Genomic DNA, 14,771 nt, shown 5'->3' on the forward strand with positions numbered 1-14,771 from the left:
GTTTCTCTTGGGTAAATACCTCGCAGTAGGGTTTCTGGGTCCTCTGGTGAGTATATGTTGATAGCATCTAGCGTTACGGTTTCTTATTGGGTATTTTTGATTTGGGGCGTTCTAACAGGTGTGTAGTGGTGTCTGGTTATGGTTTTGATTTGATTCCCTAGTGACTAATGATGTTTACAAAGTTCCATGAGCCTATGGTCATCGTGCATCTTCTTTTGTCGTGTCTGTTCTAAAATTTTTGTCCCTTTTCAGTTGGGGTTTGGACTTGCTATTGCTGTTTTTTAGGAGTTCCTTATGTATAATCTGAGTACCAGACCTCTGTTACATGTATGTGCTGCAAATATTTTTTCAGATTCTGTGGCCTCTCTTCATTTTCTTAATGTCTTTTTTTAAAAAATATGCTTTGCTGTTTTGTTTGTTTGTTTGTTTTGTGTTTTTTTTGTTTTTTCTAAGATGTTGGGGGTAGGAGTTTTAGTAATTTATTTATTTAGTTTTGCTGTGTTGGGTCTTCGTTTCTGTGCGAGGGCTTTCTCTAGTTGTGGCAAGCGGAGGCCACTCTTCATTGCGGTGCGCGGGCCTCTCACTATCACGGCCTCTCTTGTTGTGGAGCACAGGCTCCAGACGCGCAGGCTCAGTAGTTGTGGCTCACGGACCTAGTTGCTCCACGGCATGTGGGATCCTCCCAGACCAGGGCTCAAACCCGTGTCCCCTGCATTAGCAGGCAGATTCTCAACCACTGCACCACCAGGGAAGCCCTAATGTCTTTTTACAAGAGAAATTGTTAACGCTTATGAAATCCGGTTTTTTAGGTTTTTTTTAATGTGTCATCTATGTTTTGTAAAAATTTTTGTAGCTAATTTCTGCCTCCCAAGATGGAAGAAGATGCCAGCCTGTTCCCTAAGAAGCTTTTGGACGACGCCCCCCTTGTGGAGGATGGTAATTAAGAAAGGTCTTTTCACAAATAAGACACGTTTCAACACACGGAAGACAAACGATGTGCTTAATAGTTGCCCTTTAATTTCCTTTTTTCAGAGAGACCACATCTTTTAAACTCATATTTTTTCTCAAAAAGGTAGCTTGTATTATTCTGTTTAATCAGAAGAAAGGTCCACGTGGCTGAGACCTTGAAGTTCAGTGGCCGACGGTAGCTTCCCAGTCTTTTGTTATTGCTTCAAATGGCAATAAGGAACCTGCTGTATGTAACCTGAAGAGCCTGGTTTCAGAGCAGCAGCTGCATTTCACGTCTGCCTTTGACTAGTCTACTCTGAGACCTTGTCACGTGGCCGTTAGAAAACTCCACTCTACGCTCATGAAACAAGGGTGGGAAAGACAATAGTGTTTTGCTATTATTATGAAAATAGTTTTGACTTTGCAGACCCCTTGGAAGGGTTCCCTGGGCCACACTTTAAGAACCACTGCTCCATCCCATCATTGCCCAGTTTGCGTGTGTCAGGATTTACCCTGGAACTTCAGGCTTGAAGGTCTCCATCTGCGTTCTGTTGTTTTAACTCTCACTCTATTTCTAGAAACAGATGAACCGGAGGATCCGGAGTTTGTGCTGGGCCCTGTCCCTGGGGAGGCTGAGAACGAGGCGGACCCAGGAAGCTCCTGGTAATTAACCCGGGGCAGGGGGAGGGGGAGGGGCAGGACGCACTCCCCACGGGATGGCAGCGGGCGTCCTTTCCATGTTAAGTCCAGGGAAAGAGCAGAATGCAGACAAGAGGAAGCAGAGACCAGCCGTCCAGGACAGAATGCAGGCCTCACTCCTGCGGAGGGATTTGAGCCACCTAGACCAGCTGCATGAAGAGAAAGACCTTTTCATTCAGAACACGAGGTGAGCGGGGCGGGCCGGGCTCTGGCCGGGGCCCATCTGTGCGGCGTTTGCCGCCCTCCACTCCTGTCCGATTGACGGCGACGCTGCAGTGTGTTCTCCAATGTCTGCGAAGAAAAATTTCAAACACAGAAAAGTTGAAACTTGAAGGCAAATTGATGACATCATGAAACTTTACTCCTAAATGCTCGAGATGCCCGCAGGAGAGCCTGTGCCAGCTGCCGGCCCCGCCCCGGCCGGAGCGCCTGGGGTGCAGGGAGCCGCTTACCGACGCTGGTTCCAACTTTCAGGGAGGAGCTGCGTGCTTGCCGCTGGAGGATGGGGCTCCTCGCCAAGCAGCAGGAGAGCGTGGCAGCTGGCCCGGCCGCGGAGAGAGCCGCCGGCAACAGGTAGGTCGGAGGTGGGGCCCTGGGGCCGGTGGGCACGGGAGTGGGGGCGGACCCACTTCCCGGCCGTGTGGGAATCGGGCAACCCAAGTGGACATCAGGAGTCAGGTGGCCACGAGTCAGGAGGGGCGGTCACTTTGAGGCAGGTGGCCAGGGGAGGCCTCCCTGAGGAGGGGACCTGCAGGCTGGGAGGTGAGTGGTAGGGACAGCGGCACAATGGCTGGGGTGGGCGGCGAGTGCAGGGCCCGGGGCAGCAGGTGAGGACGCCAGGTCACGTGCCCGCGGACCAGAGCCCTCTGGTCAGTGTCCCTCCAGGCCGCCCTCCAAGAGATGCCCCCGCCCTCTCCTGACCGTAGAGGGGTGTCTTGCGGGGCGGTGCACCTCTCTGTCCTGCGCCCGCCCACCCACCCTGTTCATCTGAGTGCCCCCGCGAAGTGGCTACACCTCAGAGTGTGACTGGGCTTGGGTGTCCGGGAGGGCAGAGGGAGGTGAAGTAGGAGGTCTCAGAGTGGGCTCGGCCAGGAGGGCCTCTCAGTGGCTTTTTGGCCCCCGAGATGCCTCTAGTCGTTAGGTGAGTGTGCGGGTCCTTCCTGAGGGGCTGGCAACCAGGGGGCTGGCTCCCCATCCTTGGAAGGATGAGAGGCCAGTGGAGAGGGGGCGGGAGGGGGCAGGAGCGGGCTCAGATCAACGGAGTGGGCCCAGGAGAAGCCTTCCTTCGGCCGCAGCCCTGCCCTCGAGTCGGCCAGTTTAGAGGAAAGGTCAGGCGAAGGCATCGCTGAGCCTGAAGGCCCGCAGCCCCTGAGGCCCCGACCCACTCGCCCTCTGCTGGGCAGCCGTGGGTCGCCTCGAGGCAGCGTCCCAGCGCCCGTGCTCAGAGCTGGGGAACGAGGGGGACCTGCAGGCGAAGATGACGGCCGTGCTGCAGGACAGCGTGTAAGTCCAGGCCGTCGAGCAGGGACGGGTTTGAAGATGAAGAATGACATTTTGTGTTTGACTTTCAAGCTGCCTAAAGATTGAAAGGTAGCTGAGACTTTCCATCGTTTAAGTGTTTTGCGCATCCTCCATGTTTGTCTGAGTTCTCAGGACCTGTGAAATCAGCTTCTTTTTCCTTTTTTCCTGCTCTTTGAGCCTCCAAAGAACGACCAGCATGATTTTTAAAAGAGCTTTACACCTTTTCTGAGAGCACTCCCCCCACCCGGCGAGGAGACGGCTGTGCTGTGTCAAATCCTGTACACGGCAGCTTCCTCCCTGCACCAGCCGGCACCGGGCTGGTCCCCACCAGCGCCGCGGAGCCCCCGGGGCCCTGCCTGTGTCGGATCACTGTATGGTCCATTTAGTTTTTTAAAAAACTTCTAAATTTTGAAACAATTTCAAATTCACAGAAGAGTTGCAGAAATAGCACCAAGAACCCCTGGTGTTCCCTTGCTCTCCCCACCGTCCCGGTGACACTTCACACGTGGAGGGTTGCGTGGCGTCGCCCCACCTCCAGTAGGAAAGACCCTCAGTCTTCCCGTGACGCTCGTGACCTTGATGGTTTTGAAGCATCCGGGCCAGGAACTGTCCCCCAAGTTGCCTTTGTGTGATGTTTCCTCGGGGCGGTGGTCTAGAATCCCCCAGGTGCTGCCCCCCGCCCCCCCCCCCCCCCCCCCGCCAACAAGGCGTACGATGGCCACCGGTCCCATTTCCAGTGGGGGAACTTTGGTCACTTGATCGAGATGGGGTGTGCAGGGTTTCTTTTTTGGTTTTAAAGTTTACACATTTAAAAAAAATATTTATTTATTTATTTGGCTGTGCTGGGTCTTAGTTGCAGCATGCGGGATCTAGTTCCCCGACCAGGGATCGAACACAGGCCCCCTGCATTGGGAGCACGGAGTCTTAACCACTGGACCACCAGGGAAGTCCCTAAAGTTTACACTTTTTTTTAATATTTATTTTATTTATTTATTTAGGCTGCACCAGGTCTAAGTTGCAGCATGTGAGATCTTTAGTTGCAGCATGCATGCGGGGTCTAGTTCCCTGACCAGGGATCGAACCCGGGCCCCCTGCATTGGGAGTGCAGCGTCTTACCCATTGGACCACCAGGGAAGTCCCACGCAGGGTTTCTTCAATGCAGAGTCACGCTTTTCCTTTGGAAACTAACATGGAATTGGTGGTACATACTGTGAGACTGGAAAACCCCATCCTCATCCCTTTCACGCTCGGTGTTTGCATTTATTGATGCTTCTCGCTTGAATCAGTTATGATGATGGTTGCCAAAGGGCGATTTTCTAATTCCGTAATTCCTTCTAGATGTACGAGTTAGCGTTCCGCTGTAAGGAACAGCGTTCTCTTCCCCATGTTTCTTTATGTGTCAGTGTAGACTCTTCGACTTCTGTTCTATGCAGTGGGTTATAACCTGCTCTATCTTTTTTTTTTAATTAATTAATTTATTTATTTTTGGCTGCATTGGGTCTCCGTTGCTGTGCACGGGCTTTCTCTAGTTGCTGCGAGCGGGAGCTACCCTTTGTTGTGGTGCGTGGGCTTCCCATTGTGGTGGCTTCTCTTGTTGCGGAGCACGGGCTCTAGGTGCGTGGGCTGAGTAGTCGTGGCTCGTGGGCTCTAGAGCTCAGGCTCAGTAGTTGTGGCGCACGGGCTTAGTTGCTCCGCGGCATGTGGGACATTCCCAGACCAGGGCTCGAACCCGTGTCCCCTGCATTGGCAGGCGGATTCTTAACCACTGTGCCACCAGGGAAGTCCCATCATCATTATTTATTTTGATGCTCCAGTCACCCCCAATTGGGCCAGTTAGCACCTCTTTCAAGCAGGCTCCCTGTCGTTCTTCGAGTGCTTTCTGGGGTAACGACATGTTCGTAGCCCACTTGTTTCCTGTCCGCCCTAGTCCTAGACCTAGCCGGTTGTCCGGACCAAGCCAGAGCCTTGGTTTCTCACAGGGGAGAGTGGTGTTTAGGGACCAAGGGCTGGGCACCAGGTGGCCCCACTGGGAAGCATGTGCATGTCTCTGTGTGTCTGCGTTAGAACCAGGAGTTGACACCCGTGATTCCAGCTCCAACAGAACCAGAGGTGCACCCTCATCTCCCCTGTCTGATGGGACACTTCTTCTCTGACAGATGGAACCTGTCTGTCATTACCTTCAGTGTTTTTGCTCACTTCTCCTCCCACCAAGTACCAGTCTGCTGACCCTGCCCCGCTGTGGCTGGCCCTGACCCCCCCATAGCCCACCTGCCTGCCCCTCCTCATGTGGGCGTGGCTGCTGCCCATTTCCTTTCTTTTTAATCAGCTTTATTTAGGTCTAATTTATATGCAGGAAAATGTACGTCAAACGTCCCTTATGCATCCTGTCCGTCAGCAGTGCTGACCCCAGGTGACCGCGGGTGTCCTCTGCCCCTTAGTGTTAAGTGTGTGAGACCCTGCAGTGTTTACTCCCCGTGCCCGTCTCCTCCATGCCACACAGCAGCCATGAGAGGCATTCATGTCCTCGTGCATGGCCGGTGTCTCCCTTCATGGCCGTAGAGTCCACTGCTGTCTGCTTCACCACTGAGCAGGGCTCCCGTTGGAAGCCCACCTGGTTTCCCTTCCTGGTCAGCATCCCCTTGGACCACGTAGTGACCCCTTGAACCTATTCTTGGGGGGACGTGACTTCAGGGCCCTCCTGTGTTGCTGCTGGTCTGTGTGCCCAGGCTCAAGGGCACCCCAGGCCGCAGGGACGTTGATGAGTCCCCCCAAGTGTGGGCTGAGGGCAGGCAGCCCACGCAGCAGGTGTCTGCTGTCCCCAAGGGCTTCCTTCAGGGGCACGTGTGAACTTGGGGCTCGTGGCCTAGACGGCGTCACTCACGGTCACTGAGCACCTGCTGAGTGTCAGACCCCGACGTAAGCACGTAGGGTCAGCAGTGAGGAAAACACTTGGAGTCCCTGCCTGCTTTCACGGGAATGAGAGGCACATAAGCAAAGCAAGAAGCTCGCGGCGGTGCCACGTGGCACGGTCGCTGCGTCCCTGGGCCCAGAGAGCAGGGCTTCAGGGACAGAGCAGGGCGGTGTTGCAGGAGACAAGGGGCCTGGGTGTTGGTCAGACTCGGTGGCGGAGCCCTGGAGTGGACGCTGCGCGGGGGGCGTGGCCCGGCTCTCCAACCCCCTTGCCAGCGTAAACAGAAGCGCCTCCTGTTTGCAAGGAGCGCCGTGTGGCACATGGAGATCCAGGAGAGGCAGCTGGAGGACGCCCGCGAGTCGGCCCAAGCGGAGGCCCCGGCTGCCAGGAAATGCCTCCGGGAGAGGGGGGCCTCGGGGAAGGCAGAGCGGAACCGGCTGCTGCGGGTGCGGTAGGTCCAGGCCTGGGGCGCACCCCCCCAGGCCCACGCCTGGGGCGCACCCCCCCAGGCCCACGCCTGTGCCCCCCGCCAGGCCCATGCCTGTGCCCCTCACCAGGCCCACGCCTGTGCCCCCCCGGCCCACGCCTGCGCCCCCCCCCCGCCCCACGCCTGCAACACCCCTCCGGCCCACGCCTGCGGCCCCCCTGCCCACGCCTGCAGCCCCCCTGCCCACGCCTGTGACCCCCCCGGCCCACGCCTGCGCCCTCCCCCCGCCCCACGCCTGCAACACCCCCCCCAGCCCACGCCTGCGGCCCCCCTGCCCACGCCTGCGACCGCCCCCGGCCCACGCCTGCGACCCCCCCCCCGGCCCAGGCCTGCGCCCCCCTCCGCCCCACACCTGCAACCTCCCCACAGGCCCAGGCCTGCGCGCCCCCCCCCCCCCCCCGCCCCACGCCTGCGCCCCTGCCCACCCAGCCCCAGCCTGGGCAGAGTGACTTGGGCCACGCTCGCTCCCTGACCTGATGGCTGCCTCCCTCCTGGACGCCCTGCCCTCTTCCCGGCCCTGGCCACTCCTTGTGGCCCGTCCTCCTGAGGCCCCGACACTGCCCGTGCCCCGCGGGCAGCTGCTTCTGAGGGTGGGGCCAGTGGAGTAGGTGTGCTGCAGGCCGGGGGACGCAGCCCCCCCCAGGGGCCCCCCGCCCTCGCCCCGGCACAGGGTCCTCACAGGTCCTCCGGCTCTCCCACCCCCCACCTTGTCCAGCCCGTTGCCAGATCTTCCTGCTGCTTCCGTGGGATCCGAGCCTGTGGACACCCACAGGGTCCCCACGGCCCCGCCCCCTACCAGGCACAGCGCAGGGACCTCCCGCCTCATGCACTTGGCCCTGGTCCCGGGCCCTCTGCGGCCAAGCCTGCACAGGACGTGTCCCAGTTCCCGCTGCCCCGTGTCCCTGCAGGAGGTCCGTGTACCTGCAGAAGGAGCACGGGCTCAGGCACCAGAAACTGGTGGAAGACGCCCAGAAGAACCATCGGAAGGCCGTGAAGTTCCTGAAGGCCTCCCTGGGGAGGTACTGCGGCTCTCTTCTCTCCGCGCCTCTCCTCCTGTCCCTCCCCTCACCCCACCCCCGCCCACACAGGGAAGCCTGAGAAAGTGGATCAATTGCCTTCGTTTTGAAATCCTCCGATTTTATCATTGAGCCGTCACCTCATCACCCAGAAAGAATAAGTGTGTGTTTCCAGCTTTGAGCTGACGGCCGTTAGTTTCAGACGAGGACTCCAGTCTAGAGAAACGGCTTTCACGTTTCCTCATGGTCCACGCGCAGCCCAGCTCTTTCCCACTTGCCTTTAACATCATGGCGCTTGGCTGCTTCCTTGGGGCTCCTCCCCCCGGTGGCCACTGCGCCATGAGCAGGTCCTCCCCGCCAGGATCCGCAAGCAGGAGCAGAGAGAGGAGCTGGAGAGCCGCGAGCACGCGCGCAGGCGCATGGACGCAGTGCTGGCCCTGAAGAACAGCATCTCCGCCAACCGGGTAGGACTGGCCCCACCTCCCGACGCCCTCAGGATGCGCTCACCTGCCCTTGGACAGGCTCCCGCGCTCCAGGGGGACCCGGGCTCGGCGAGGGGAGTGCTGGAGCCCCGGGCCTTCCCAGGGGAAGTGATACCCCCCGGGGCCTGGGGGGCAGTTAGACCAGGGAAGCGGGGAGGGATGCGCAGTGAGCCGCCAGTCCAGTGGAGACAGCGGGGCTCTGGCCTCGGGAAGCCCCTGAGGATTTGGGGGGGCAGCTTCAGGAGGCGCGTGCAGGCGGGAGCAGCGGTGATTTCCACAAACGTTGGCCTCCGGCGCCTCGGGTACGACTTGAGGGCACCCAGCCCACAGAAAGCCCCACTGCGCACGCGCACACCTGGGATGCCGGCACGTCCATGTTCTCTATTCCCAAGGAGACGCTCCGGAAATTTCAAGCATGGGGCCAGGCCAAGGCAGAGCTGGCGGAACAGAGGGCCCAGGCCGAGAAGGAGGTGATTCTGGCCCAAGGTGGGGACGCTTTCAAGCACTTTTGCCATCAACGCCGGCGCCAGGAGCTGGAGGCCCAGAACCGGTGAGGGCCTGGTGGGGCGGCATCCCAGAGTGGTGGGCGGGTGTGTCTGTCACAACCTGCGGCGAGGCTGCCTCTCTCCCTGGGCCTCCCCCTCCCACCCCCCACCCCCCGCATCCTGCTCTCCAGCCCCCAGCAGGCAGGATGTCTCCTGGGCCTCAGGCACAGCCCCCACTGCCCCTGCTGCCCCGGGCATCCCCCGCCCATGGCCTCCTCCCTCCCAAAGGCTGCGGGCAGCCGGTGCTCACTTTCTGGGCTCCCCCAAACCGGGGCTCAGTGCTGCCTCAGTCCACGCTGCACCCCGTCATCCCCTAAGAACCCCTCGGCCTGCAAGTCCCCCATTCTCAGCTCCCCAGGCTGCACCCGACCTGAGACACAGGGGTCCGCCCGGGGGCTTCCCAAGATGCAAGGGTGAGGTGGCCAACTCTCCTGCCTCAGCCCAGCCTTGCACAAAAGGTTCTGTCACTTCCTCTTCATCCTGGAGGGCCTGTCCCTTCCCCCACAAGCAGCCCCGCCCATCGTGGTCACTGTCAGCACCTGCCCAGGTGTGGCCACCCGGTCCTGTCACTGGGGAGTCGCGGTGCCCTGGGTGCCAGCCCCGGCGTTGGGTCATCGCCTGCCTGCAGGGGTCCCGGGGGCAGCTCCTCCTGCCTCGGAGCCCTTAGTCCTGGCAGGTGGGAGGCACCAGCAAGGAGCAGCGGGAATGACTGACTGAGTGACCGGCCTCCAGCCCTGAGACTGCCCTGGTCTGAGCCTCAGGGCGCCCAGTGGCGCCTGGGAACCCGGAGTGGGGGACGCAACTGCTCACGGGGTCGAGGCTTGTGGCGGGGACGGCGCTGGGCCGGAGGTTCGCGTCCCAGGTCTCTGGCCCGGCCGCCCTTCTGGGCTCCCTCCGTCGGCTCCTGCGGGCCGAGCCTCTCGGGGTCTGGGTGCAGCTAGCGTTTTCCCCACAGCGCCTTCGAGGAGGAGCAGAAGCTCAGGAAGCACGAGATTGTGAGTCGGATCTTGAAGGAGGAGGCCGAGGAGGCCAGGAGGAAGCAGCGGCCCTCGCCCGCCAGACCCGCGGGCCGGCCGATCCTGAGGGACCAAACCTGGAGCTACGTGGCCGCTTTCCATGACGGGAAGGGCCCGGCGGAGCCGCCCTGCTGCCCCCCGGTGAGCGGACGCCCCTGCTACACCGGACCGCACCGGCCAGCTCCGATCAGGACCGCGGAGAGCGCTCCTGCCCCTCCGCCCCTTCGCCGGATGCAGGCACAGCCTCCGGTCGCCAGGCGGCCCCAGACCTGGTGCACGTGTTCCATGTCCCTCGCGGCTCCCCCCCCCCCCCCCCCCCGGTCTCCGGCGCCTGGCCCGCCTGGGGAAGCAGACCCCCATCGCCACATGTCCCCTGAACAGGATTGTCTTGGGCCACCTTACCCGTCCCCAGATGCCAGAGCCAGGCTGGTGACCAAAGGCCCATCACGGCCCAGGGGAGACGTGTGCCCCCGTCCACCCCCCACGCATGTTCGCCCCGGAGCCGGGCCGCTTCCCTCCATTCCCGCACTCAGTCCTCACATAGAGGGCCGGCCCTGTGCCGGTCACCCCACAGGTGACCTGCTTACCTGTCCCTGAGGGTGTGGGGTAGGGACGTCGGGACCCCATCCTGAGCCCGGCAGCCCTTCTGCTTCTGCTCTGTGTGCCCCCAGCCTGAAGGCCCAGGTCACTGGCTCCAGCAATGCGCTGCCAGCCGGAACCCCCAGGCTGCTTCGTGGGTGCCCCCCAAAGCTGTGCCTCTCTGTCCTCTCGCCCCCAGCCGTGCTCCTGCCCTTCTCCACGTGGGGCCTTTCTCACGCCTCCAGCAACATCGCCCTCCATTCTTGTCCCTGTGCCAGCCTGAGGTCCCTGGAGGGAGGCCCCGTCTGGCCCTAGAGCAGCTGAGGGTCCGTGAAGGGGGTTCCGGGGTGTCCATAAGTTAGAGTTTTGTAGCTCTTCTGGGCGTTGGGGACCAGGCTTTCACGATGTGTAAAGACACTCACGCTGTAAACAGAAGTTGCAAACCCATGTGTGCTCTGGTCTCTGAGTGCAGAGCGGGGCTGGGTCGTCTGCCAAGGCCCTGGAGTCCCGAGGGTTTGCACTTTCTTCCTCCCGGTCAGTACAATCTCTGTTTTCTAGAATAGGCTGTCGCGTTCCTCTCCCCAACTCCAGGAGGGCAGGTCTGCGTTACCCCAAGCCTCTCTGCTGGTGAAGGCCGCGTCCAGCGAGTCCGTCCAGGCGGACAGGGGGAGCCTTGGCCGGGAGGCGGGGACGCTGGCTCAGCCGGAGATCCCCGGGCTCTGGAAGGAGGACTGCAAGCCGTACCAGGTAGCCCCTTGGACACGCGGCCACATCTTTTCATCCGTCTCCCACGTCTTCACCCTGTCCTGGCGACCGTGGCGGCCCCCCTCGCGGGGGCTGCTCTGTGGTCCCCCCCAGCCACCTCCCTCCCAAACAACCACAGGGCCGGCGGTGGCCACACGTGGAGGGATGAGGCAGAGGGCTCGAGGGGTGGGGCCGAGTCCTAACTCTCCAGCTTACTACTGGGGAAATGTGTCGCTAGAAAAAGGCATGAGCTCACACTTGCTTTGACGGCCTCTTGTCACAGAACACGCGCTATCCAGAGCACTGATCGTCCTGGCTCTAAGAGGGCAGGCACAGCTCTGGGAGCCGAGAAGCTAGCGAGTGTCCACTGCACGCAGCAGGACACAGGCTCTGGGAGCCGAGGAGCACTGGTCGTGCTGGCTCTAAAAGGGCAGGCACAGCTCTGGGAGCTGAGAAGCTAGCGAGTGTCCACTGCACGCAACAGGACACAGGCTCTGGCCCTGTCTCTGCACTGGCCAGTGGAGGCCCGCGGCCACCTGGAGGACATCGCCCGGCCTTGGTCTGTGTACAAGTTGGTTCCCATCGCTCTGAGGGCAAAGCCATTTTGGTTCCGCTGGTTCTGAGGAGGCCTGCCGCTGCTCTGCTCGGGCCTGGGCACCACCGGTCAGCAGGCCGGCTCCCACCCAGGAGAGCGAGGCAGGAGGATGCCAGCCCCTGGGCCAGCAGGGGCACCGGAAACCAGGCCCCCAGAGGGTCCTTCTTCAAGTCACTAAGCCGGTCAGGGAGGCATCTTTATTTGTGCCACTGAAAAAATGTTGCTTTCGGTAGAGTTTTTCAAGAACTTTCTCTTGGCCTGATTTTAAAATCTAGAAAATACCCCTCTGCCATTATTTCCTGGAAATCCGCCGGATCCTGGATGGCCCTGCTCGACCCCTTGTTTCTCCCCTGACCCTGCCATACCCCCTCCCCCGCCTTGCTGGTGCCCACCCCACCCCGGCCCCATGCGGCCGTGGTGGCCCCCGGCTCCGGGCTGTCCATTTCCTTTACTCCCCAGCTGACCTCAGGGAGCCCTGGGGGCGCTCCCGAGCTGACCACTGTCCCCACAAAACCCCAGGTGCCCAAGGAGGATGTGGACCAGAAGTCCGTGGGCGGAACGAAGACCGACAAGGACATCCTGGCACGCACTGCGCAGCAGCTGTGCCGCGGGGTGACCCACAAGCAGGTGGCATCCAGGCGCGAGTTCAGAGGGTGTCCCTTCCACAGCAAGCCCAAGCTCGTCCACTTCAAGGTGAGCCCAGGGTCCTCGCCTGGGGCTGAGGGGACAGGGCCCGGTCTCACACGAGGGGTCAGACACCAGCCCCAGGAGGGCGATTGTCCTGGGGGGCTGGCACGTCACACCTTCCTGGTCCCTCTGGAAGACCCAGGCACCACCCGACCCTTTGCTGGCGGACCCCCACCCGCTGGTCCCCAGGAGGCCGCTTCCTGCCTGAGGCGGGGATCCTACGAGACCATGGAGGGTGTCCCCATCTCCCAGGCGGGAATGTCAGGTGCCGAGAAGCATCCGCCAGAAAACTCGGAGCAGTAACTTTTTATCTGCTTTTCCTAGGACTTTGATATCGGCAAAGTGTACAAGAAAAAGATCACGCTGATTAACGCCACCTACACGATTAACTACTGCAAGCTGGTGGGCGTGGAGGAGCTCCTCGGGGACTTCATCCACATCGAGTACTAGGGGGTGGGGGGGGAGGCGGGCGGCGCGCGGGGGTGGGGGGGAGGCGGGCGGCGCGCGGGTGGCAGTGGGGGGAGGCGGGCGGCGTGCGGGGCGGGTGCTTCAGTCCCTGCAACTGCTATCAGAGCCTTTTTATTTGACCCACATTTTGGGCACAAAACCTTCAGCTTGGGTCCCCGTGGGCATTTTGTAAAGTGGCTCCTCCGCCTTCCTGAGACCAGCCCAGTTTTCCCTGATAAATGGCTTGATGTTTTCCCCTTCGTTGTGTTTTGAGGTTGACCACTCTGGGTAAGATTTCCCTGGAGGGCCTTGTGCCTTTTCAAGGTGAAGAAAAAAGCCATCTTTTATTTCGGGACTGTGTACTTGAACTCTGTATTTAAACTTTTTTTCTTTTCTTTTAATTGTATCCAATAATTCTTTTTTTTTTATTGGAGTAAAATTGCTTTACAAGGTTGTGTTAGTTTCTACCGCACAATGAAGTGAATCAGCTGTATGTCTACATACATCCCCTCCCTCTTGTGCCTCCCTCCCACCCCCCCCCCCATCCCACCCATCTAGGCCATCACAGAGCGCCGAGCTGAGCTCCCTGTGCTACACAGCAGGTTCCCACTAGCTGTCTGTTTTACACGTGGTGGTGTATTCATGTCAAACCCAATATCCCAATTCGTCCCACCCTCCCCTTCCCTCCACTGTGTCCACATGTCCGTTCTCTACGTCTGCGTCTCTATTCCTGCCGTGTAAATAGGTTCACCTGTACCATTTTTCTAGGTTCCACATATATGCGTTAATATACGGTATTTGTTTTTCTCTTTCTGACTTGCTTCACTCTGTATGACAGACTCTAGGTCCATCCACATCTCTACAAATGACCCAGTTTCGTTCCTTTTTATGGCTGGGTAATATTCCATTGTCTATATGTGCCACATCTTCTTTATCCATTCGTCTGTCGATGGGCATTTAGGTTGCTTCCATGACCTGGCTACTGTAAATAGAGCTGCGATGAACATTGGGGTGCATGTGTCTTTTTGAATTATGGTTTTCTCAGGATATATGCCCAGCAGTGGGATTGCTAGGTCATATGGTAATTCTATTTTTAGTTTTTTAAGGAACCTCCATACTGTTCTCCATAGTGGCTGTATCAATTTACATTCCCACCAACACTGCAATAGGGTTCCCTTTTCTCCTCATCCTCTCCAGCATTTGTTGTTTGTAGATTTTCTGATGATGCCCCTTCTGACTGGTGTGAGGTGATACCTCATTGTAGTTTTGATTTGCATTTCTCTAATAATTAGTGATGTTGAGAATCTTTTCATGTACCTCTTGGCCATCTGTTACGTCTTCTTCGGTGAAATGTCTATTTAGGTCTTCCACCCATTTTTTATTTGGGTTGTTTGTATTTTTTGGTATTGAGCTCCACGAGCTGTTTGAATATTTTGGAGATGAATCCTTTGTCCGTTGCTTCCTTTGCAAATATTTTCTCCCATTCTGAGGGTTGTCTTGTCGTCTTGTTTATGGTTTCCTTTGCTGTGCAAAAGCTTTGAAGTTTCATTAGGTCCCATTTGTTTATTTCTGTTATTTTCATTACTCTAGGAGGTGGGTCCAATGTATTTAAATTTTTCCTCTGTTGCAGGGTTTCAGGTTTCTTCCTTTGAGACCCCACTGATACCTGACTTGGGTCCTCTTTTGTGTCTGATTTTCTTTCTGGTCCCTGTAATCCTTGCTTCTTTCCTGTTTTGCTTTCCCCTCATTTTTCTTGTAACCACCGTTGCTGTGTCTTCTGCGGGACCCTCTTCTCTTCTGCTCCTTGAGCATTTTGCCTTTGCCGTTAAGTTTTTTCTCCTCCCCGCCCTGGTTTCTCCAGCTTCTGTCCTCGGTTTGGAGGTGCCGGGGGCTCCTGCTGTGAGTGCTGCAGCCTCCAAGGCCCTGCCCTCTGCCCCCAGGGGCTTCCTGGGGCTGCTCCCTGAGTCCACAGCTCTGGTCAGCCTCCCCGCGAAGGACGCGCTGTCCGTTCTGTGCCGACTGTGGCCGGGCGCGGGGTCTGCAGAGGCTCACGTGTTTATCGCCCGCGTGTCCTCCGCCTTCCAGGCATGCTGA

The 14,771-nt window shown here is 58.9% G+C and overlaps 1 protein-coding gene and 1 non-coding gene across 2 annotated transcripts in view; one reads left to right on the plus strand and one right to left on the minus strand.

The window, feature by feature from the left end:
* Positions 1–872: 872 nt before the first annotated feature.
* CFAP74 (cilia and flagella associated protein 74) overlaps positions 873–14,771 on the plus strand; it is a 57,926-nt gene continuing 44,027 nt past the window's right edge. Inside the window, 13 exon segments of the mRNA XM_033841420.1 lie at positions 873–936; positions 1,527–1,611; positions 1,694–1,834; positions 2,122–2,231; positions 3,051–3,150; positions 6,384–6,530; positions 7,475–7,585; positions 7,944–8,046; positions 8,457–8,614; positions 9,565–9,766; positions 10,796–10,951; positions 12,063–12,236; positions 12,555–12,673. Coding sequence (XP_033697311.1) covers positions 873–936; positions 1,527–1,611; positions 1,694–1,834; positions 2,122–2,231; positions 3,051–3,150; positions 6,384–6,530; positions 7,475–7,585; positions 7,944–8,046; positions 8,457–8,614; positions 9,565–9,766; positions 10,796–10,951; positions 12,063–12,236; positions 12,555–12,673 — 1,670 coding nt within the window.
* TRNAG-CCC (transfer RNA glycine (anticodon CCC)) lies at positions 4,230–4,302 on the minus strand. Its single transcript has one exon. It is a non-coding gene; the product is annotated as a tRNA-Gly (tRNA).

The sequence above is a fragment of the Tursiops truncatus genome, chromosome 1 (assembly GCF_011762595.2).
Source record: "Tursiops truncatus isolate mTurTru1 chromosome 1, mTurTru1.mat.Y, whole genome shotgun sequence".
Classification (NCBI taxonomy): domain Eukaryota; kingdom Metazoa; phylum Chordata; class Mammalia; order Artiodactyla; family Delphinidae; genus Tursiops; species Tursiops truncatus.